Source organism: Lampris incognitus, chromosome 3, assembly GCF_029633865.1.
Source record: "Lampris incognitus isolate fLamInc1 chromosome 3, fLamInc1.hap2, whole genome shotgun sequence".
Taxonomy (NCBI): Eukaryota; Metazoa; Chordata; class Actinopteri; order Lampriformes; family Lampridae; genus Lampris; species Lampris incognitus.
In genome coordinates, this window is record NC_079213.1 from 45,925,464 (window position 1) to 45,950,170 (window position 24,707).

The 24,707-nt window shown below is 52.5% G+C and overlaps 1 protein-coding gene across 1 annotated transcript in view; it reads right to left on the minus strand.

The window, feature by feature from the left end:
• Positions 1-456: 456 nt before the first annotated feature.
• tmem178bb (transmembrane protein 178Bb) overlaps positions 457-24,707 on the minus strand; it is a 29,502-nt gene continuing 5,251 nt past the window's right edge. Inside the window, 2 exon segments of the mRNA XM_056276734.1 lie at positions 457-650; positions 653-682. Coding sequence (XP_056132709.1) covers positions 457-650; positions 653-682 — 224 coding nt within the window.

Genomic DNA, 24,707 nt, shown 5'->3' on the forward strand with positions numbered 1-24,707 from the left:
CTGCTGGAGTTCCACCTCGTCATGGCACATCCATCTCAGCATCATCATCACATCTCAGCATCATCATCACATCTCAGCATTATCATCACATCTCAGCATCATCATCACATCTCAGCATCAGCTCCACGGCAGCACAAGTACAACTTCAACAATTCACATGATTTCTCTCTGATATTATTTTCAACATAGCAGATCATTAAGACATCCATTTTTAAACATGCGCACGTGCGCACATGCACACACACACACACACACACACACACACACACACACACACACACACACACACACACACACACACACAACATGTTGTGTAGCCAGGAGACAGTATAGACGAAGTGATTTACAAACACATGGAACAGTTCATCTGTTGCTGATTTCTCATAGATTGGTCTCAGCTCTTCTGGCTGCCAGCTCGGCTGCTTGGCGCTGGGAAGGAACGGCAGCCGAACCCCTTCAGCATATAGTGCCATTTTCCTGCCGGGACTTGGGGCAAGTTGATCGGGGAATGGGCTGAACAGATGGGGCCAAAGTGCAGAAGAAGCCAGCGATGAGGGTAAGGCCCAGACCTCCCCAGGCACAGAACATGGACCATCCATATCCGTGGCCAATGTCATCAGGGAGACCGTACAAGTAGCGTGGGTAACGGGACAGGTGCAGAGCGAAATGATACAGAAAGTTCCTGAAAATAAAAAGCAAAATACATTGATGAGTGTTTCAGTTGTTCACAAGATCCGCTTTACTAAAGTATACGTAAAGACATTTTTGAAGACTTACACACAGCATCCAATCAATTCATTTAGACACGTTTATCATCTAAGTGACCTCTTCAGTCTCACCTGACTGCAGGTCTCCCCACCCTTATAAACACTGCAGAGCGGCGGCCCACTGCTCTTAGCTACAAATCCAGGACGGATTAAATGCAGAGAAAGAATCACCTCACAGGGATTGATAAAAGTAGAAAAAAAATACAGTGGCATAACGACTGAAAAAAAAGATTGGTTTCATATGCTAACTGCGTGACCATTACTTAGAGTTACAATGGCCAAGTGTGCTATTCACAGAGGACTGGGGAATAGTTGCAATCACAGTATTGTAACATGGTGACAGATGTACTCCTGGGGCCCCTCCAGTTCAGGGATGGTCGTTCCCTCTTCACATAGAGGGGACGACTGGCAGACAAAGGCAGACGCACTGTTGTATTAAAACAGACAGACGATCATGAGAAAGTTATGACATTGCTTAGCGACATAAATGAGCCCCTGAAACGAGATCCAGGCAGTTCTGAAAAGAAAAAGGTGATATTAGGGGTAGGCAATCTTATCCAGAAAGGGCCAGTGTGGGTGCAGGTTTTTGTTCCAGCCAAGCAGTTACACACACGATCCCACTAATCAACCAGTAGAGTCTTTGCTGAGGAACCTGATTAGCAGACACAGGTGTGTGACTGCTTGGTTGGACCACAAACTTTCACCCACACTGGCCCTTTCTGGATAAGATTACCCACCCCTGTGACAGATGGTCTGAAATAGTTAGAACAGGACAGAATTGGACAGAATTTAGTACCATAGATTATACCCTGGGGAAGCTACACCTAGTCTGTATGGTTTACCTAGGATACATAAACAGGATGTGCCATTAGTGATCAGTGACCTCTAACCTCTCTAAGTTTCTGGCATCTATTCTGAACCCGTTGGTAGGCAGTAATCAACATCACATTCAGAACACTGTGGATGTTGTGGACAAGGTGAGGGACATCATTATGAAGGGGGATGAAACAGTGGTCTCTTATGATGTTACGTCTCTCTTCACGTGTGTTCCTGTTGATGAAGCAGTGGAGGTGGTCCATATGAAATTACCAAACGACCCCACCCTTAGTAATAGGACCACCATTAACAAAGACCAAGTGTGTCTGCTCCTGAAGCTGTGTCTTCAGTCCATGTACTTCACATACAGGGGGCAGTACTATAGGCAGAGGCATGGGTGTGCTATGGGTCCCCCAGTCTCACCTGTAGTGGCGAACTCGAATATGGAGGAAGTGGAAAAGAGGCTCTGATTTCCTATCCAGGGACACCACCTAGACATTGGTTCAGATTTGTGGACGACACCTGGGTTAAAATTAAATCTCAGGACTTACCACATTTCACCAACCACATTAACTCTGTGGACACCACATCACGTTCACCAGGGAGGATGTGGAACATGACAAGGTAGTCTTCTTACACTGTCAAATTGCAGTTGGTGATGGGGTGTTGTGTTCAGTAATCTAGTTACCCTATATTGCAGAGTTTTATACTGCCAACCGCTAGAGGGCGCTGTATTCGTAGGTCACTAGTAACAGTAGGTTAGGTTGACTCTTTGAATGTTGTTGTGAGTTGCTGCTGAGAACCTGTCCGAGTATGTTGGAAGCTAACGGTCTGCCTTGCAATTCTTTTAGTAAAGTTTATTAAGCAATACGTCGTGTGGTTATTCTACCAAAGAATAGAACAAATTGGCGACGAGACGGACCTGCATACTTTAAAACGGACAAGATGGCCAATGCACCGTTTCCAGATCTTTTTTTGACGTGCCCGGGAGAACCGGCGACACTTTTCAACACGTGGGTGAAGATGTTCGAGAATCACCTTCTCGTGATCAATGCAAGTGGAAACGCGTGGCCTGAGGCAAGGAAAAGAGCACTACTTCTGCATTGTTTGGGCTCCGAAGGACAGCGGATCTTCCATACATTGCCGGACACAGGTCAGGATTTAGCATCCACCATTACAGCATTACAGGGCAATTTTACGCCGACGGTGAACATAGTTGTGGAGCGGCATGCTTTCAGAAAAAGAGTGCAGGGAGCACAAGAATCCATAGTGCAATACATCGCTGCATTAAGATAACTGGCTGCAACGTGTGAATTTCCAAACACTGATGACGTGATTCGAGATCAGCTCGTGGAGCATGTAGCTAACCCTCGCATTAGAGAGAGGTTATTGCTAAAGACAAGCCTGACATTAGCCGATGCTATTACCATAGCTAATCAATGTGAAGCAGCTACCCTACAAGCTAAGTCTATGGCAGGTCAGCAGCAAATACCAGTGCAAGTTATGCAGACCCAGAAAACTACACGCGGCCAGGGAAAGCCACACAAGTGTGCATATGCAAAGTCTGCTCAGAAATCTGCTACAGCCTCCTCCTCACGTACCTGCTACCGGTGTGGTTCAGAGAAACACCTTGCTAACTCACAGGAATGTCCAGCTGCAAAAGCAACATGCAGAGGTTGCAATAAAAAAGGACAATTTGCCCGTGCGTGTAAGTAGTCTCAGCAGACTCATTCAGTGAAGGAGGTTGACATGCCTGAATATACACTCCTGCTTGTGGAAGGAACAGACACCCCTGATAAGATACAGTGTTCAGTGGACATTCAAACAGCGAACGTGGTGAAGACAGTGAAACTAACGGTGGATACGGGTGCTTCAGTGTCTGTTTTACCTCGATGCATCTACGAGGAGCACTTCAAAGAAGCTCCTCTACAAAAATCCTCAGTCCGTCTAGTGACATACTCACGGACCCCTATCAATCAACGTGCTGGGCTGCATGGAAGCGACCTGTAAGGCAGGACACGTGACTAGATTTTACAATATTCCAATGCCCCGGATCTAAGGACCTTTTCGAGGAGGAGTGACTCAATGAAAATCCAAAACACTTCTTTTAGTTTAAGTTTAGCCGGCATTTAATAAACATGAACTATTCAACACACTGTTTGTGATTTCTCACTTTCTTTTACAATGTCCCTTCAGTTGTAGTAAATCAAAATGAACCATCTGTAAAGGTATTTTCAGTTGTATAAATCAATGTTAACCATTTGTAAAGGTATTTTCAGTGTAGTAAATCAAAATGCGTGTGTAGCCCAACAATATAAAATAAAATTACCTATTCAGAGCTCTGATAAAATAAAACCCAAAGTCCATCTACCCGGGTAGTATGCTTTTAAAGTGTGGCGAGATCTCAAGCGCTTATCTGTGTGACGACATGGAGACAGCGTGGAGTTGGAACAGTCCGTGTTGGCCGTGAGATGCTGCACTTCCGCCCTCTGTTCCGCGGCTGCGCACTCGTCTGTCCAATGGCTAGCGGTCCACTGGATCGTCTCAATTTCTCGCATAAACAAAAAAACAACCTGCATAGCAGGTCAATACTCAATTACTCTTTAGAAAATAAACATTAGCAGATCTGGAATTAGTATCACTCGATAATCCGTATTCATGAACGCATAGTGACTCGGAACTTTACTTTCAATCATCATTTATTTACTCATGCGAGCTCAGACGCTAGCTTACAACCCAGTAATACAGGTTCACCATGGCTCTGCGTCGCACTTCAGTTCATTAGACTAAAGTTCACCTCCGATTGGGTTTTGTTTAACTTATACACATTTATCAAGACATTTACTCATTACCAAGGAAATGGTCGAGCTAACAAAAAGAATAGAATACAGTAAAGTCTCTCAACCAGAACCTTGCATGATCAACATATGGAATACATTGACTATGCTAGCAACGCACATTGTTAAAGTGTGTTGTTTCCTTCTACAAATGAGACGTTACAACTCGTTTCAACCCCACGGGGCTATTGTGGTGGACACGTATTGGGGACAGAATTCAACCCAGGAACTAAGGGTTAAGTCATGGTTGCCCTGGCAGGTTAACGCAGGGTTAAGTTATGGTTGTCCAGCCAGTTTTCTGGTTATTCTTGCCACCTCCGCTCAGTCGAGCTGTGGGTTTTGTTTGTCTCGCTGATTTACCGTGGATTAAAGAAAGTTGCCTACACGGCTAAAGTGTGAACCTACGGTCTTCTCCGTTACTTCGGCTCTACACTGGTGACCCCGACGTCGGTTTTCGGATAAGTTTTCTGAAACCACACACATTATGGCTACGAACGCCGTTGCAATTAAACTGCCGGAGTTTTGGGAGTCTTCCGCGGCTACATGGTTCGCGCAGGCTGAGGCGCAGTTCGCGCTCAGAGACATAACAGCAGACGAGACCAGGTACTACTACGTAGTGGCAGCGCTGGGGTGCGCTACGGCTTCCAGGATAAGCGGTTTCATAACCAACCCACCGGCCGATGGTAAATACGCCGCACTTAAACATCTCCTCCTTGAAACTTTTGAACTGTCAGCAACGGAGAGAGCACGTCGCCTCTTCGCAATTCAGGGCTTGGGAGATGGCAAACCATCGGAGCTAATGAGCAGGATGTTAAACCTACTGGGTCAAGAAAAGCCATGTTTCCTGTTTATGGAGCTGTTTCTGCGCAACATGCCGCCCCACGTCCAGACTGCGCTCGCTAACTCCACCATCACTGATCCCCGTGAGCTGGCAAAGGAGGCTGACCGATTCTTCGTCGCTACACAACGTTCCTCCCATGCCGGGGTGCTGGCTCCTACCTTCACTGGCCCCCCGCCGACATCGCGGGCGTGGCCCGACGGTGGCGCCACAGCATCAGACCGCTACAAGCCCTCTGGACTCTGTATGTACCACGCTCGATTTGGTGCGAAAGCTAAACGGTGCCGTTCCCCCTGCAACTACAGGCCGACGGGAAACGAGAGGGCCAACACTCAGTAGTGGCCATGAGTGTTGGCGATACGAGCAGGCTACTCTTCATCCTCGACACCATCTCCGGTCGGCGATTTCTTTGTGACACGGGCGCACAGAGAAGCGTGCTCCCTGCTACTGACGTCGACATCATGGGCGGGGAGCGGGGCCCCCAGTTGGCGACGGCTGACGGCAGCCCTATCCACACCTACGGCGTGCGGTCTGTAGAACTGTGTTTTGGTGGACAACGTTTCACGTGGGAGTTCGTCATGGCCAATGTAACGCTTCCCCTCCTCGGAGCTGATTTTTTGTGCGCTTACGGTTTGCTAGTGGACATTCAGAACAGCCGTCTGGTCGATGCCTTAACCTTCTCCTCCTTCGCATGTACGCAGAGGGAAGCGGCCTATGCAGGTCTAGCCAACTCTCTCTCAGAGGCAGACAAGTTCACCCGCCTCCTCGCTGAGTTCCCTGACCTCACCCAGCCTACCTTCTCTGCACCCACCGCTAAGCATGGGGTGGAGCATCACATTGCTACGAAGGGGCCCCCGGTCTACGCCAGAGCCAGGCGTCTCGACCCCGCCAAACTCGCCATTGCCAAGTCTGAGTTCGAGCACCTGGAACGCATGGGGATCATCCGCCGCTCTGACAGCCCGTGGGCGTCCCCACTCCACATCGTCGCTAAGCCTGATGGAGGTTGGCGCCCATGCGGGGACTACCGCCGACTAAATGACGCCACCACGCCTGACCGCTATCCTGTCCCGCATATCCAGGACTTTTCTGCAAACCTGTCTGGCAAATGCGTCTTCTCAAAAGTCGACCTGGTCCGTGGTTATCATCAAGTTCCCGTGCACCCCTCAGACATCCCCAAGACAGCGGTGACAACCCCATTCGGCCTATTTGAATTCCTACGAATGCCATTTGGACTCAAAAACGCGGCCCAGTCCTTTCAGCGGCTGATGGATTCAGTGCTCCGTGGCCTTCCTTTCATCTTCGTCTATTTGGACGACATACTCATCGCCAGCGCCTCCGAGGAAGAACACCTGTCCCATCTTCATGCCCTCTTCACACGCCTCAGCCAGCATGGGCTGATCGTCAACCCGGCGAAGTGCCGGTTCGGGCTGACAGCCATTGATTTCCTCGGGCACCGCATCACTGGGGACAGGGCAGTCCCCCTGCCCTCAAAGGTGGAAGCGGTGGCGGCCTTTCCGCGCCCCCAAACAGCTCGTGCGCTCAGGGAGTTCATCGGGATGGTGACATTCTACCACCGCTTCATTCCTCGAGCCGCCTTTATCATCCGGCCACTGTACGAGGCGCTGAAAGGCATGTCCCCCAACCAGGCAGTCGACTGGACAGCAGAGCGGGACCGTGCGTTCACCGAGACTAAAGCTGCGCTCTCCCAGGCTACCCTGCTAGCGCATCCTTCACCTACAGCGCCTATTTCCATAACCACGGATGCATCGGACTATGCTGTTGGTGCGGTTCACGAACAGTGGGTGGGGGGGGCTTGGCAGCCTTTGGCCTTTTTCAGTCGCCAGCTTACACCCCGAGAGCGCAAGTATAGTACTTTTGACAGGGAACTCCTCGGTCTCTGGCTCGCCGTCCGGCATTTCCGTTTCCTGCTAGAGGGCCGCGAGTTTACTGCGTACGTGGACCACAAGCCCCTCGCGTTTGCCATGTCCAAGACGGCCGAGCCATGGTCCGCTCGCCAGCAGCGACAACTCTCCTACATTTCGGAATTCACTACCGACATCCAGCACGTCGCTGGTAAGTCTAACCAGGTAGCTGACTGCCTGTCTAGGGCAGTGATTGGAGCGGTCCACCTAGGCCTTGACTATGCACAGATGGCTGCTGACCAGGCCACGGACCCGAGCATCCTCCGTCTCCGGGCCTCCGACACGGGGCTCCGCCTGCAGGACGTTCCTTTCAGCGACACAGGTGTCACCCTCCTGTGTGACGTCTCCACAGGACAGCCCAGGCCCATCGTCCCGCACAGCTGGAGACGCCCCGTATTTGAAGCTGTGCACGGCCTCTCTCATCCAGGCGGTAAGCCATCCGTGCGCCTGACCTCTGCTAAGTTTGTGTGGGAGGGACTTAAGAGAGACGTGAAAGCGTGGGCCGACTCGTGTGTTGCCTGTCAGCGGGCTAAGATACACCGCCACATTAAGGCGCCCCTGGAACGCTTCGCAGTGCCGGAGAGACGATTTGACCATGTCCACGTCGACCTGGTTGGTCCCCTACCCCCCTCCCATGGGTCCACCTACCTCTTCACTGTGGTGGACAGGACTATGCGCTGGCCTGAAGCTGTTCCCCTGGCATCCACGACGTCTGCTGATGTGGCCCGGGCTTTTATTGGGTCGTGGGTCTCACGTTTCGGTACGCCTTCCGACCTTTCATCTGACCGTGGGCCACAGTTTACCTCAGAGCTATGGAATGCTGTGGGTGAGGCTCTGGGCGTCAAGCTTCATCGCACTACCGCCTACCACCCTCAGGCGAACGGCCTATGTGAGCGTTTCCACCGGTCCATGAAGGCTGCGCTTCGGGCTACTCTCAAGGACTGCAACTGGGTTGACAAGCTCCCATGGGTCATGCTGGGCCTGCGGACCGCCCCGAAGGAAGACCTACAAGCCTCCTCTGCGGAGCTGGTGTACGGCACGCCGCTGCGAGTCCCAGGCGATTTCATGCCCAATGCAACGCGTCCCTGGTCAGCTGTGGACCAACGAGCCTCCTTGCTGGACGGGGTCAGAGCTTTCACACCTGTCCCTACCGCCCAACACGGCGCTCCGGTGTCCCAGGTGCCCCCAGGTCTGCAGTCAGCGGACTACGTGTTCATCCGTCACGACGCACACCGCCCCCCTCTGCAACCCCCTTATGACGGCCCCTTCCGCGTCCTGGAACGGGGAACTAAGCACCTGGTGGTGGATTTTGGGGGCACGGCCGAGCATGTTTCAGTGGACCGAGTTAAACCCGCACACCTGGACTTGACGCAGCCGTTGGAGTTAGCCCAACCTCCTCATCGCGGTCGTCCCCCGGCTCCGCCTCTTCCCCCCGTGGAGGCCCGTGCTGCCTCTTCTGCTCCTCGGGCCGACCTCCACAGGCCCGCGTCAATGCCTCCCAGAGACACTCCGGCGCCTGTTACCCGAAGCCACCGCGGACGGCCGGTCGTCCCCCCGCACCTGCCTAACTTCGATTACTAGGGCGAATTCTGGGGGGGCTCATGTGGTGGACACGTATTGGGGACAGAATTCAACCCAGGAACTAAGGGTTAAGTCATGGTTGCCCTGGCAGGTTAACGCAGGGTTAAGTTATGGTTGTCCAGCCAGTTTTCTGGTTATTCTTGCCACCTCCGCTCAGTCGAGCTGTGGGTTTTGTTTGTCTCGCTGATTTACCGTGGATTAAAGAAAGTTGCCTACACGGCTAAAGTGTGAACCTACGGTCTTCTCCGTTACTTCGGCTCTACACTATAAACTTTAATAATAACTTCGGCACGTAAGGTTATGCATCATGCTCGGTCCGTTATTCCAGGTGCAACAACCTAAACGACCCCTGTGTAAACAAGGAACTAAACAATGGTTCCTAACAATAGTTCCTATTGTTACATCTTTTCTCTTTTCAGTTTCTTCTTTTTTTTTAGAACCTTTAATACATTTGCACAACATTTGTGATTCACTTTTTTTTCTTTTTCATTCATGCCCCCCCCAAAGTCCATTAGTGCTACAGATCCATTCATCTATGTGAGGTCACAAAGTCTTTGTATCGCTGCGGCTGCACAACAGAGCGGCCTGATCTGGTGGTAACAGGGTTGGCCCTGTCACCAGTATCCTTGGTTTTGTTTCCTGCTAAGACACTGCGAGAAGGAACACTCTCTGAATGTCCGGGTTCAACACTCTCTGGCTGACTGGGGCTGCTGATCTCCATGTCCATAGTGGCAGTGAAGATTGCCCCTGGTGCATGCCTGAGGTGTCTGCGATTTCTCCTGATGACACCACCCGTGTGCAGCTGGACCTCATAGGATCTCCTATCGACCGGCCTCAGCACCTTGCCCACTCTCCAGCCAGTGTGGGGTGCGAGAGGCTGAAGTGCATTCTTGAAAGAGAACTCATTAACTAGCTCTTAAATCTCATATTTTCACTTTGTCTCTTGTAGTTGAATTCCTTTTTGCTCCAGCTCTGCTGAGCACGATTTTCATTCTTCTTCTTTGCTGTAACCACTGTAACAGTTTCTACTATCTGCAGCGTTACTATTGCCATCTACTGGGCAAGTTTAATATGCAGGGAAAATGCATAGCTGAAAATGGCAAGGAAACTAAATTAAATCATATATAAAACTAGGAAATAACCTAACACTGCATGTTGGCTACTTTATGTGGGTTACAGACCGTTCACATGGATGGCATAAAAGGGCCAGTCAGCTTCTATGTAGTGGACTCAGGGACTGCACTTATGGGGAGAGACCTCATATCCGCTCTCTGCCTGCGCATCGAAGGTAACGCGGTATATCCGCCATCCGCAGCACCTCCAGCTCTGCCCGCCGCTGCAGTGTCAGTGGGATGTCTCACCACCCAGCCAGCCTCACCTGCAACCGTAGGCTGTGCAAAAGGTTTCATGCACAAAGTGACGGTGTCACCGGACGCTGTGCCAGTGCGTCAGAAACTGAGACGCCTTCCTTTCTCCGGGCGAGCTGATGTGTCAGCGGAGCTGAATCGTCTCCTCTCAGCTGGTGTGATAGAGCGCATCGATGCTTCGCCGTGGATCTCACCTATCGTGGTCACACAGAAGAAAACAGGAGGGATTCGGATGTGTGTGGACCTTCGAGAACCCAACAAAGGGATTGGATAGCTACCCCCTGTAGTGATATAACGCCATGTATATACACTGGAACTACACTAGGTGTTATGTACTACCCGGACTGTTATTATGGTTACACCACTACCATGTATGGTTATTACTTCTGCCTACTGAGCCACTATTAAACTGAGTTCTATAACCCTGTGTGGTCATTGATCCTCGACCAATACTACCCCAAGTATTACTTCATGGTGGCAGCGGTAAAGTACTCTCTATGAAGAATGAAGATAGACTGATAAAATTGTCCGTGGATAATTTCTGTCATCATTCAAGCAAGAGTGCGCCGGAGCTGAGCTAGCCGCAAAGCTAACTGGCTAGCTAGCAACAGGAGACGTCATGGCATCGCATCTACCGACGATGAATTGGTCAGACCCGGACCTGGGTGAGGCAATTTCACTATATAAACAGAAAATGACTCTGTATTTAGAAGATGAAGAAATAAACGGCGCAGCTAAACAAGCTAGGAAAATATGTCGTGGAATCGGAGATGAAGGATTAAAAAGACTGAACACCAGTGGTCTCACCGATGATGAAAAGAAAAAGCCTGCCAAACTATGGGACTTCTTTGAAAAACAGCTGAAGTTGAACGTAAATTTCAGAATCCATAGACTGCAACTGATGCAACACAGACAGAAACCAGATGAGAATATTGATGATTTTGTGACCAGAGCCAGAACACTAGCACAGAAATGTCAGTTTTCAGACGAAGAGCTTAACGAGCGTATGATTGAGCTTATTATTGCGAGCACTCCCCATGATGCCCTGAGGAATGATCTATATAGCAAACCAAAAGGATATTCCTTAGCAGAGGTTCTGGCCGAGGGACGAAAATATGAAGCCCTGACAGCAGGCAATGAACAGTTAGACAAACTTAGCCTGTCACACAATGAGAGAATCCACGCTGTGGACAGAGACCGCATATGTCGTAACTGTGGGACAAGCCACAAACCACGTCGATGTCCTGCATATGATGATGAATGCAATGCGTGTGGTGCAAAAGGTCACTGGGAGCGGTGCTGCAGGAAGGCCAAACGAGAGCGCCAGGAACACTCCAGCCAGAGCAGGAGTGGGGGAAGTAAGTCCCACACACCACAAGACAAACAGCACAAGCGCAAAAGCTATATAGACAAAAAGCAACAGAGCAGGACTCGCATACATGCTGTAGAGAGTGGCAGTGAAACAGACAGTGAGAACGAAAGTACTTACCAGAAACAGTTCCACTCCATAACTATCAGTGAAAAGTGCATGCATAGCATAGACAGCAAGCCGGCCAGAGAGGAGGCGTACACAGTCCTGAAGGTGACACCACCTGACCTACCTGGTCGTGGATACACACTACGTCTGAAGATAGACACAGGTGCATCAGGCAAAACACTCCCATTGCGTACCTTCAAGCAGATGTACGGTGAAAATGCATGCACCCAGAAACGACTGAAAAAAACCAACAGGAGGCTATCTGCATACAGTGGTCACGCCATCCCCTGCCTAGGCACCATTGACATTCCATGCCAGTACAAAGAATCCAAATGGATCAATGCAAAGTTCTATGTTGTAGACGTACCAGGGCCAGCCATAGTTGGGCTGCCAACATGTGAACTGTTAAACCTAATGACTGTCAATGTAGATGCAGTGACCGAGAAAGGACATGCAAACCAGAAAAAAGTCAACACAAGACAGACAAAACCCAAAATGACCATATCTAACAGTGCAGACCTAAAGAGAGCATACCCAGACCAGTTTGACAAAATTGGCAACTTCAGTGGAAAGGCCAAGCTCTTCCTGAAAAAGGATGCTGAACCATTCATAGACCCACCACGTAAGTGCAGCATTCACATCAAAGACAAACTGAAAGATGAACTGAATAACCTAGTCGAACAAGATGTGTTAAGAAAAGTAGAACAGCACACAGACTGGTGCTCGAGTCTGGCATACAGCACAAAGAAAGACGGTTCCCTTCGCATATGCTTAGACCCCCAAAAGCTTAATGCCAGCCTTAGGAGATGCCCACACAAGATTCCTACTGTGGAGGAACTGAACCCGAAGTTTGCAAATGCAAAAATATTCAGCAAACTTGACGCAAAAGCTGGATATTGGTCAATACACCTAGAGGAAGAGTCACAACTGCTAACCACATTCCGAACTCCATTTGGTAGATACTGCTGGAAACGTTTGCCATTTGGTCTCAGTGTCTCTCAAGATCTCTTCCAGGCAAAGATGGACCAAATCCTGGAGGGGCTCGACGGTGTCGTCAGCATAGCCGACGATATCGCAGTCTACGGAGCAAGCGAAGAGGAGCATGACAGGAACCTGACCAACCTGATGGAGAGAGCAGCCAAGACAGGTATTGTGTTCAACAGTGACAAGTGCACAATCAAACAGACAAGCATCTCATTCTTTGGCAACCTGTACACAGACAAAGGTATCAAACCTGACCCAGCCAAAATCAGGGACAACCAGAAAATGCCGACACCCCAGAACAAAGATGAACTGAGCAGATTCTTGGGGATGCTGACCTACATGTCACTCTACATCCCAAAGTTCACAGACAAAGCACACACACTGAGGGTGCTGCTGAAAAGTGACGTGCCTTGGATATGGGACACTGACCACCAAAAGAGCTTTGAGGACCTGAAATCAGTTATCAACGAACATGACTGCCTGAAGTACTATGATCCAAGCACACCTCTGACACTTGAGGTCGATGCATCACAGAAAGGACTGGGCGTGGGATTCGTGCAGAACAAAAGACCCATAGCTTTTGGCTCAAAGACACTGGACGACTGCCAATCCAGGTACAGCAACATAGAGCGAGAAATGCTGGCCATAGTCTATGGAATGCAGCGATACCATACCTACCTGTATGGGAAGTCATTCATTATAGTTACAGACCACAAACCCCTCGTTACCATATGCACAAAGCCACTGCATGCCGCCCCGCCATGGCTTCAGCGAACGCTGATAAAAACACAAGGATACAACTACGAGGTCACGTATCGACCAGGAAACCAGATGGTCCTGGCAGACACACTCAGCCGACTACCCAACCCTGAGAACAACAGCAACATCGAGCTGGACGAGCGCATTGACGGAATGGAGGCAGAAGTCGAGGATCCAGAGATGCTCACTGTTGCAATGATAAACTTCTCTCCCGAGAAACAGGACGCACTCCACACGGAAACCACCAGCGACCCCAGACTCAATGCACTGAAAGAGTTGATCCACCAGGGATGGCCAGACAACATCAAAGCTCTACCAAGACAACTACGGGAGTACTGGTCATTCAGAGATGAGCTCGCAGTTGAAGCAGGAGTCATATTCAAAGGCAGACAGGTGCTCATCCCAGACTCCATGACTGATTCTATACTCAAACAGCTGCATGTAGGACACCAGGGCATCGAAAAGACATGGCGACTGGCGAGAGAAAGTGTCTACTGGATCAGAATGAACGATGATATCGAAAGAGTCTGCAGGTCATGTAGCGTATGCATGGAACATCAGGATGCAAATCCAAAGCAACCTCTCAACCCACACAACACACCGTCAAAACCATGGCAATCCCTAGCTTCTGATCTATTCAAGATCGATGGACATCAGTATTTACTGATTGTGGACAGATATTCTAAGTTCCCTCTAGTGGATGAAATGCCCATGCCTGTGTCCAGCCGGGCAGTTGCACAAAAAATGGAAATGTACATGTCTCTTTTTGGAAGGCCTAACGAGATACTTACAGATAATGGCCCCCGGTACACAGGGCACGCGTTCCAGAAATTCACGGCTGACTGGGGAATCAGGCACGTTACAAGCTCACCCCACTATCCAAAAAGCAATGGATTCATTGAGAGGCATGTGCGACACATCAAATCCATTGTGAAGAAAACCATGAGACAAGGAGGTAACATACAAGTTGCCTTACTACAGGTCAGAGCAACACCCATCGACAGTAAACTACCATCACCAGCAGAACTGATCTTCGGAAGGCCAGTCACCACCCTGCTGCCGAGTCGAGGGGACCCAGGCAAGGAGGAAAACCGACTCCACCTGGAGCAGAGAACAGCAAACATGAAGGAACATCATGACCGCAGCAGCGGCAGAGAACTACCTCCACTCGGTCCCGGACAGCACGTATCTGTCCTAAACAAGGAAAAAGGGACTTGGTATCCAGCCACTGTCGTACAAAAGTGCGATGAGCCAAGGAGCTACATTGTGCAAACATCAAATGGGAACAAACTCAGACGTGGCAGGAGCCACCTGCGGGAAATTCACCACCCCCATGCACTGAGGAGCGCAAGAACCCGCTTCACAGAACCTCAACGGGACACTCATGCAGCTGGAACGTCTTCCAGCCAAACCTGTGAAACACACAAGACAGTACGCACAAGATATGGAAGAGCTGTTTCCAAACCAGCTCACTACAAGGACTATGAGTAGAGACAATCACACACAAAAGGAGGGCTCTGAATATGTTTGTATTTTGATACTGTAAAAATTGAAAGCTAAACAGGGGGGATGTAGTGATATAACGCCATGTATATACACTGGAACTACACTAGGTGTTATGTACTACCCGGACTGTTATTATGGTTACACGATTACCATGTATGGTTATTACTTCTGCCTACTGAGCCACGATTAAACCTGAGTTCTATAACCCGGTGTGGTCATTGATCCTCGACCAATACTACCCCAAGTATTACTTCACCCCCTTCCTCACATGGAGGAACTACTCTCTACACTGACAGGTTCTACTGTGTTCTCAACTATTGATTTGGAGAGTGCATATCACCAAGTGCCACTGCATCCCTAAAGTCGGGATTTAACAGCTTTCATCACACATGATGGGCTGTTTCGGTTCTGCAGAGTTCCCTATGGCCTGGCTTCAGCCCCTTCAGCCTTTCAAAAGTTGATGGAGACAGTGTTGAAGGGTGTGCCTAATGTTCAGAACTACCTGGATGACGTCATCTGCTGCGGGCACACAGCACAGGAGCACGAGACAGCTCTGGAAACGGTCCTACAACGGCTGGAAGGAGCAGGCCTGCGGCTGAACGAAAAGAAATGCCACTTCCGCCAAGCCAGTCTGAAGTTCCTGGGACACCTGGTGACAGAAAAAGGCATCGAGTCTGACACAGAGCACTTGCAGGCCATTACTCAGGCCCCGGCTCCCAAAGATGCGGGCAGCTTCTGCTCCTTCCTAGGTATGCTCTCGTGGTATGCAAAGTTTATACCCAACTATGCTACAGAGGTAGAGCCTCTCCGTGCTTGTCTGCGACAAGAGGGCATATTCGAGTGGACTAAAGAAGCTCAGAAATGCTTCCTGACTGTGAAACAGCTGCTGGTGGACAGTCTGGCGCTTGCTCTATTCAATCCGGACTTCCCAACCATAACTTCGACTGACGCCTCTGACTACGGACTGGGAGCTGTGTTCACCCAGATGCATCCAGACCACACAGAACGCACAGTGGCGTTTGCGTCACGTTCACTGACTTCAACAGAGAGGAAATACTCCACTGTAGAGAAAGAGGCTCTTGCGTGCGTCTGGGCAGTGGAGAAATGGAGGACATATCTGTGGGGCAGGAAGTTCACACTGCGCACTGATCATCAGGCCCTCACTACACTCCTCTCTACAAAAGGTGCTGATCGAGCAGGGATGCGCGTTGCACGATGGTCTGCACGTCTCCTCTGTTTCACCTATGATGTCGTGTATCGGGCTGGATCATTAAACCGTACAGCCGACTGCCTCTCACGTTACCTCTACCTGCTGCCTCCCCTCTGGTCGAGGACACAGAACCTGAGTTAGTGGCCTTGTTGTCGACGGCCCCTGTCTCAGTGTCTGCGGGGAAGTTTGAAGATGCTTCCTTCTCCTGCCCTGAACATGCATCTCTGCGTGAGCAAGTCAACCAGCAGTGGCCGCCGTCTGTTAAAACGGTGAATCCAGTGCTGCAACCATACTACAAGATCAGGCAGGAACTGTGTGTGAAGGACAACTTAGTGTTTCGAGGGTCACGCTTGGTTGTGCCTGTCTCCTTGCGCTGCACACTCATTGCCCTGGCTCACGACGGCCACCAGGGTATTGTGCGAACGAAGCAACGCTTGCATGAGCTGTACTGGTTTCCTGGTATTGATGCACTGGTACGCTCAGAGATGCCTACATGCTCACTGTGTCAAAGTTCAGACAAGTCAGCAAAAGTGACCAAGGCACCATTGCAACCGGTACCTCTGCCTGAAGGCCCCTGGAGTAAGCTGGGCGTGGACATTGTAGGACCGTTTGAAACTGCATCATGGGACTATAAGTTCGCAATCACTTTGGCCGACTACTACTCAAAGTGGCCCGAAGTTGCTTTCGCTTCATCTGTCACCATGGAAACAGTTGTGGGATTCCTCAGCAGTGTCTTCAGTCGCTATGGCAACCCAGAGTCCCTGGTCACTGATAATCGACCGCAATTTACATCTGCTGCGTTCTCCACATTCCTCCAGGGCAGAGGGATCACTCATACGCGCCTCTGTATACCATCCAGCTGCTAACGGTGCAATCGAGAGATTTAACCAAGTTCTCAAAGGTTGTATCCAAGCTGCAATCATTCAGCATCAACCCTGGAAAGCTGCAACCATGGATTTCCTCCAAGCCTATCGAGCTGCACCGCACGCCACGACCGGCGCATCTCCGTTTGAACTCCTGCATGGTCGCAAGATGAGAACTAAGCTCAACGTTCTCTCTCCCCCGGGTGTGACAGCGCAGGATACTGAGGCGCGTGGCCGGGTGTCGCTTCGCCAATCTCACATGAAAGAGTACTGTGACAGAAGACGGGGTGCTCACACGCCTTCATTCAGAGAAAGGGACAGAGTGCGTGTGCGGAAACCTGTGCACGTGATGAAAGGGCATCAGAGGTTCTCTGCACCCATCCTGATAAAAAGGAAAGTGGGTCCTAGCACTTACATCCTGGATGATGGTAAAGCATGGCATGCTTCCCATTTGACCGCGGTACCCCTGGGACTGCCTGACTCCTCAGAGCAACCAAAGACTGGTGCTGAAACATCTGTGGAGCCTGGACTGTCCCAAGGGACGGGTAACCGTTGTTATGCTCGCGCACCAGAACCTGACCCGTGTGGCGAAACCCAAGACAGACAGACACGAGATGACTTCAAAAGCTACAAAGGGAGGTTTTATTGTGGGAGGGAAATGTATGGTGAAAAAAAGGCGTTCTGTTAGTGGGATGTGTGAATAAACTATGTGTGGTGTCCCGTGGGTTGCGTGTATAACTATGTGTGAGTGTTTTTAGCCAATGTGTGGTGCGGTATGTAAATGACCAGGAGGTGTTGGAAAAAATGTGCGTGCACCTGGCGAGAAAGTCCAGTCCGTGATCCAAGAGGGGTTGTCCGAGAAAGTCCAGGTCCGAGATACGGGAAGTCGGGTCCGAAAGGAGGGGTCCAGATAGAGGGACAAGGGGGGAGATCGCAGGAGAGGTCCGGGGAGAAACGTGAAGGTCGCTGGGGACGAGGGAGACGCGGAAATCGCGGAGGGAGAGTCTTGGGAGGAAACAGAGACACGAAGATAAGACACTGGGGAATAAACAGAATGCAAGGAACGCTGGAGGGCTTGTCAGAACTTTACCGCAGGGTTCAGTACGTCGAAGCACGGAGTGGTGTTCTGGGAGGCTTCTTGTAGAAGGCTGCCTGATTGCCACAGGTGTGCCTGATGGATGATGGCAAACACCTGGTGCAGTGCAGCGCTCGTCTCCTCAGAGCGCGAGCCGAGCGCTCGGATGTTTCCGGCACGTCCGAGCTGGGGGAGTGGCTTGAACGTGCCGGGGAGGCAGCTCGGGGCGGTGTAACCACAACAGGACCCCCCCCCCCTCCTACGGGAGACCGTCCGATGGCGTTGGGGTGGGCCCGATAGAACTCCTCCAGGAGTGCGGGGTCGGCCAGGTAGGACCGGGGAACCCAGCTGCGGTCCTCGGGCCCATAGCCAACCCAGTCCACCATGTATTGGTACCCACGCCCCCGGCGGCGTACGGCGAGCAGCTGGTCGACATCCCAGACCATGTCACCACCGTCGAGGACCCTGGGGGGTGGAGGAGCTTGGACAGGGGGAGACAGGGGGCTGGTGGCTACCGGTTTGAGGCGCGAGACATGGAAGACGGGATGGATCTTGAGTGAGGTAGGGAGATGGAGACGCACCGCTGAAGGGTTGACGATGCGGTCGATGGTGTAGGGACCGACGTAGCGGGGAGCCAGCTTCCGGTTGAGGGTAGGGAGGGGCAGGTCCCGGGCCAGGAGCCATACCCTCTGGCCAGGTCGATAAGCTGGGGCCGGCACTCTCCGCCGGTTGGCGCTGCGCCGGGCCCGCTCTGTAGCTCGCAACATAACGGCCCGGGCGGTCTTCCAAACGCGCCGACATCGGCGGAGATGGGCCCTCGTGGACGGGACTGCCACCTCCAACTCCTGATGGGGGAACAGAGGGGGTTGATAGCCCAGGGAACACTCGAAGGGGGACAAACCGGTAGCCGAACTCTCCATGGAGTTGAGCGAGTACTCCACCCAGGGCAGGTACTTGCTCCAGGAGACGGGGTTGCTGGTGGTAACGCAACGCAAAGCCGCCTCCAGGGCTTGATTGGCCCGCTCTGCCTGCCCATTGGTCTGGGGGTGATACCCGGAGGAGAGGCTGACCGTGGCCCCAATCCCCTTACAGAAGGCCTGCCATACCTTCGAAGTGAACTGGGGACCACGGTCAGAGACAATGTCCAGGGGAATCCCATGAGGTCGGACGACGTGGGAGACGAGAAGGTCCGCCATCTCGGCTGCAGAGGGGAGTTTGGTGAGGGCAACAAAATGGACGGCCTTGGAAAACCGGTCGACAATGGTCAGAATGGTGTCATTGCCTTGGGACACGGGGAGGCCAGTTGCAAAGTCCAAGGCAATGTGGGACCAAGGTCGGCCGGGGACAGGAAGGGGGCGCAGGAGACCTGCTGGAGGGCGATGGAGAGCCTTGCTGCGGGCGCAGGCTGCCACGAACTCTCTGGTGCCTGCCTCCATGGTGGGCCACCAGAAACCCCTGCGGATGAAGGCCGCCGTTCGGTAGACACCGGGGTGGCAGGCAAGATGGCTGGAGTGGCCCCACTCCAGCACCTGGGGCCGGACAGAGGGAGGCACAAATAGCCGGTTCCGGGGTCCATTGCCTGGGTCGGGCTGGGCGCGCTGGGCCCTTCTCACCACTGATTCGATGGCCCAGGTGACGACACCCACCACCCGGGCCGGGGGAAGGATGGTGTCTGGGGCGTCAGGGGACCCCTCGGGAAACAGACGGGAGAGGGCGTCTGCCCTGACGTTCTTGGTGCCCGGGCGGTAGGTGAGGGTGAAGTCGAACCGGCTGAAGAAGAGAGCCCAGCGCGCCTGCCTGGGGTTGAGCCTCTTAGCCGTCCGTACGTAGGTCAGGTTCTTGTGATCGGACCATACGATGAACGGCTGCCCTGCTCCCTCCAGCCAGTGTCTCCACTCCTCTAGGGCGGCGTGGACGGCCAGCAACTCCCTGTTGCCGTTGTCATAATTCTCCGCAGGACTGAAACGCCGGGAGAAGAAGGCGCACGGGTGGATCTTCTGGTCCTCCTCCGACCGCTGGGAGAGGACGGCTCCGATGCCCGTGTCCGATGCGTCCACCTCCACGATGAACTGCCTGCACGGGTCCGGGTGGGCGAACACCGGAGCCGTTGTGAACAGCCTCTTCAGGGCCAAGAAGGCGGCTTCCGCCTCCGAGGTCCAGGAGAAGGGGCGGAGGTTGGAGGTGAGTGCAGTGAGGGGGGCGGCCACACGGCTGAACCCCCTGATGAAGCGCCGGTAGAAGTTTGCAAACCCCAGGAAGCGCCGGAGTTGCGTCCTGTTGGTGGGCCGTGCCCACTCCTCCACCGCTCGGGTCTTCCTGGGGTCAGTGCGGACGAGCCCCTTCTCCACGATGTGGCCAAGGAACTCCACGGAGGCGGAGTGGAACACGCACTTCTCGGCTTTCACGAAGAGCCTGTTCTCCAGCAGCCGTTGGAGGACCAGGCGGACATGCTGGTGGTGTTCCTCCTCAGTCCTGGAGAATACGAGGATGTCATCCAGGTACACCACCGCGAACGTGTTCAGCATGTCCCGGAGCACGTCGTTGACCAATGCTGGTAAGACGGCCGGGGCGTTGGTGAGACCGAAGGGCATAACGAGGTACTTGAAATGCCCTAGGTGGGTGTTGAAGGCCGTCTTCCATTCATCCCCTTCCCGGATGCGCACCAGGTGGTACGCGCTGCGCAGGTCCAGCTTCGTGAACACCGTGGCGTGAGTGAGTGGCTCGAACGTGGGACTCATAAGGGGGAGTGGATATTTATTTTTCACCGTGATATTATTTAACATTCGATAATCTATGCAAGGCCTCAGGCTGCCCTCCTTTGCCACAAAAAGAAGCCCGCCGCCACCGGGGAAGACGAGGGCCTTATGATTCCTGAGGCCAGGGACTCTGATATAATTGCACATAGCGTCCTTCTCTGGGACGGAGAGGTTATACAACCGACCGGTGGGAAGGGCGGCCCCGGGAAAGAGATCTATGGCACAATCATAGGGACGGTGAGGGGGGAGGGAAAGTGCACTCTCTTTACAAAATACAGGGGCTAAATCGTGATAAATGGAAGGAACACCAGTGAGATCCGTGAGAGGAGGCACGGGTCTGAGGCCGCTGGACGGGGAGTGGGCGGAGCGAAGGCAGTTGGCATGACACGCAACGCTCCAACCCAAAATCCGCCCAGTAGACCAAGAGATGTAGGGATCGTGCCGTTCCAACCACGGTCTTCCTAACACCAGGGGCGCTGTGGGGGCGTGCAAAACCAAGAAACGGATAGCTTCCACGTGATTACCCGAAAGAGTGAGGGTGAGGGAAGCAGTGCTGTGTGTGATTTTACCAAGTGAACGACCATCTAGGGCTTGGGCTGTGAGGGGTGTGTCTAGGGGGACGAGTGGAATGCCGGCCTGCCGGGCCAGCGAGATGTCCATCAAACACTCGTCCGCCCCCGAATCCAGGAGTGCACCAACAGACAGTGAGTGGTTACCCCAGGTGAGAGTGACCGGAAAAAGGTGGTTGTGCTCCTTCTTGGGCTGAGGAAGGGTCGTCAGGCTCACTAGGACACCCCTCACTAGTGAGCCGGGTCTTTTGGGGCGAGTCGGGCAGGCCTTGATATAGTGGCCCGACCTCCCGCAGTAGAGGCAGAGGTGGCCATGCATCCTCTGCTCCCTAACCTCCTGCGGGAGCCGTGACCGACCCAACTGCATGGGCTCCTCCTCCGGCCTGGATCCAGAAGCCACCCAGGGTTGCGAGGGGGAGTGTGAGGGTGGAGAGAGCCCACGGGACGCTGACCCAGGGAAGGCACCGGTAGGACGGACGGGGGTTGGTCTATGGGAGAGGCCAGCGCGCGGGGCGCGTTCCTGGCGCCGCTCCCGCAGCCGTTCGTCCATCTGGAGGGCGACGAGCTCGTTGAAGGAGGCAGGGCGGTCCCGAACGATGAGATCTTTGATGGGCTCGCTCAGCCCCCTCCTGTACGCGCTCTTGAGCGCAGTGTCATCCCACCCACTGTCTGCCGCGAGTATCCTTACCTCCAAGGAATAATCTGCCACCGACCTGGCTCCCTGTTGGATGGAATGGAGGCGGCCGGCAGCGTCCTGCCCGTCAGCTGGGTGGTCGAACACCAGATTGAACTCGCGGCGGAAGGCACCATAGTCCGAGGCGAGCTGCTCGGTATGGCCTACCGCCGCTATGGCCCAGCTGAGGGCTTTGCCGGTGAGGAGGGACATGACAAGGGCTACCTTGGTCTCTCCTGTCCTATACCTAGCTGGTTGGTGTTTGAACAGGAGCTCACGCTGACCAAGGAAACCCCTGCACAGCTCGAACTCCCCACCGAAGGCCTTGGGGCAGGGGAGGTTAGGCTCGCACCGGGGGTTGACTCGGAGGAGGGGGGACGTCGGGACCAGAAACGGGGAAACCGGAGGCCGAGCTGGGGGCAGAGACCGAGGCCAGGGCAGGGTGGTCGCTCATCCTGGAGACCGCTGTGGAGAGTGCAGCGATCTGCGCGGTGAGGGCATCTAACGCGCTCGTCGCGGCCTGGGAGCCGGACTGAAGATCGCTGATCTCTCCGGTGACACGGGTGAAGGCAGTAGTAAGCTCTGAGCTGAGAGAGGCAAGTTGGCAACTATGACTTCTTACTACTACCTCTAGGGGGACGGGGTTCTGGGGCGTCACAGGGACCGTCCGCTCCTTGGGTTTGCCTGGGTCCATAATGGCTCCGACGTTCTGTTATGCTCGCGCACCAGAACCTGACCCGTGTGGCGAAACCCAAGACAGACAGACACGAGATGACTTCAAAAGCTACAAAGGGAGGTTTTATTGTGGGAGGGAAATGTATGGTGAAAAAAAGGCGTTCTGTTAGTGGGATGTGTGAATAAACTATGTGTGGTGTCCCGTGGTTTGCGTGTATAACTATGTGTGAGTGTTTTTAGCCCATGTGTGGTGCGGTATGTAAATGACCAGGAGGAGTTGGAAAAAATGTGCGTGCACCTGGCGAGAAAGTCCAGTCCGTGATCCAAGAGAGGTTGTCCGAGAAAGTCCAGGTTCGAGATACGGGAAGTCGAGTCCGAAAGGAGGGGTCCAGATAGAGAGACAGGAGAGGTCCGGGGAGAAACGTGAAGGTCGCTGGGGACGAGGGAGGCGCGGGGAGCCGTGGAAATCGCGGAGGGAGAGTCTTGGGAGGAAACAGAGACACGAAGATAAGACACTGGGGAATAAACAGAATGCAAGGAACGCTGGAGGGCTTGTCAGAACTTTACCACAGGATTTAGTACGTCGAAGCACGGAGTGGTGTTCTGAGAGGCTTCTTGTAGAAGGCTGCCTGATTGCCACAGGTGTGCCTGATGGATGATGGCAAACACCTGGTGCAGTGCAGAACTCGTTTCCTCAGAGCGCGAGCCGAGCGCTCGGATGTTTCCGGCACGTCCGAGCTGGGGGAGTGGCTTGAACGTGCCGGGGAGGCAGCTCGGGGCGGTGTAACCACAACAACCGTCCCGTTAGAGAGCACAAGCCACCAGCCTGGCTTGGGGACTATGAGACGTCATAGAAAAAAAAACAAAAACATGTTCTTACTGTGAATGAAAAATATTGTGATTATCTGGTTATTGTGAAAAAACTAATAAGCATTTTTGTTGCTAAAGCTTCCACATTGTGATAACGTAAAGAAATAATACAAGTAGATGTTATTGTTATTGATACAGTGCTATGCAAAGACGAGCAATTATTTTAAGTAAAGGGGGGATGTTGTGTTCAGTAATCTAGTTACCCTATATTAAATTGAGTTCTATACTGCCAACCGCTAGAGGGCGCTGTATTCTTAGGTCACTAGTAACAGTAGGTTAGGTTGACTCTTTGAATGTTGTAGTGAGTTGGTGCTGAGAACCTGTCGGAGCATGTTGGAAGCTAACGGTCTGCCTTGCAATTCTTTTAGTAAAGTTTATTAAGCAATACGTCGTATGGTTATTCTACCGAAGAATATAACATGGGGGACATTTGATTGTTGATCTTTACCGTAAACTGATCAGTATTTAAGGTTTCACTCTCATCATCCACTGGAACACAAACTAGGAGTCATCAGGACGCTGGACCACCAAGCTGACAACGTCCCCACCGACACAGCGGCTGGGGAAGGGGAGAAATCCCACATTAAACAGGCCCTGGTTAAGTGTGGTTATCCTAACTGGACGCTTGTCAAAGCCAGGAAGATTCCAAACAGTGTACCAGCCAATCAGAGAGGAGAAGGACAACAGCTGTCTAAGCATAAACCAGTGGTGATTCCGTATGTGGCGAGAATGTCGGAACAGTTGAGACGCGTATTTTCCAAACACCGCCTCTCAGTTGCTTTCAAACCTCAAAACACACTGCACCAGAAGTTGGTCCGCCCCAACGTTCAGGTCCCCCGGCACAAACAGAGCAATATAGTGTAGCTGTTAGGTGCCAGGAGGGTTGCTGTGACTTGTACATCAGGGAAACTAAACAGACGCTGGCCAAGAGGATGACACAACACAGGAGAGCTAACATGTCAGGTCAGGACTCCACAGTCTACACCATCTACAGACCAGGACTCCACAGTCTACACCATCTACACGGTCTACACCATCTACAGACCAGGACTCCACAGTCTGCACCACCTACAGACCAGGACTCCACAGTCTACACCATCTACAGACCAGTGGCCACTCGTTCAAGGATGAGGATGTGCACATCCTTGATAGGGAGGAACGC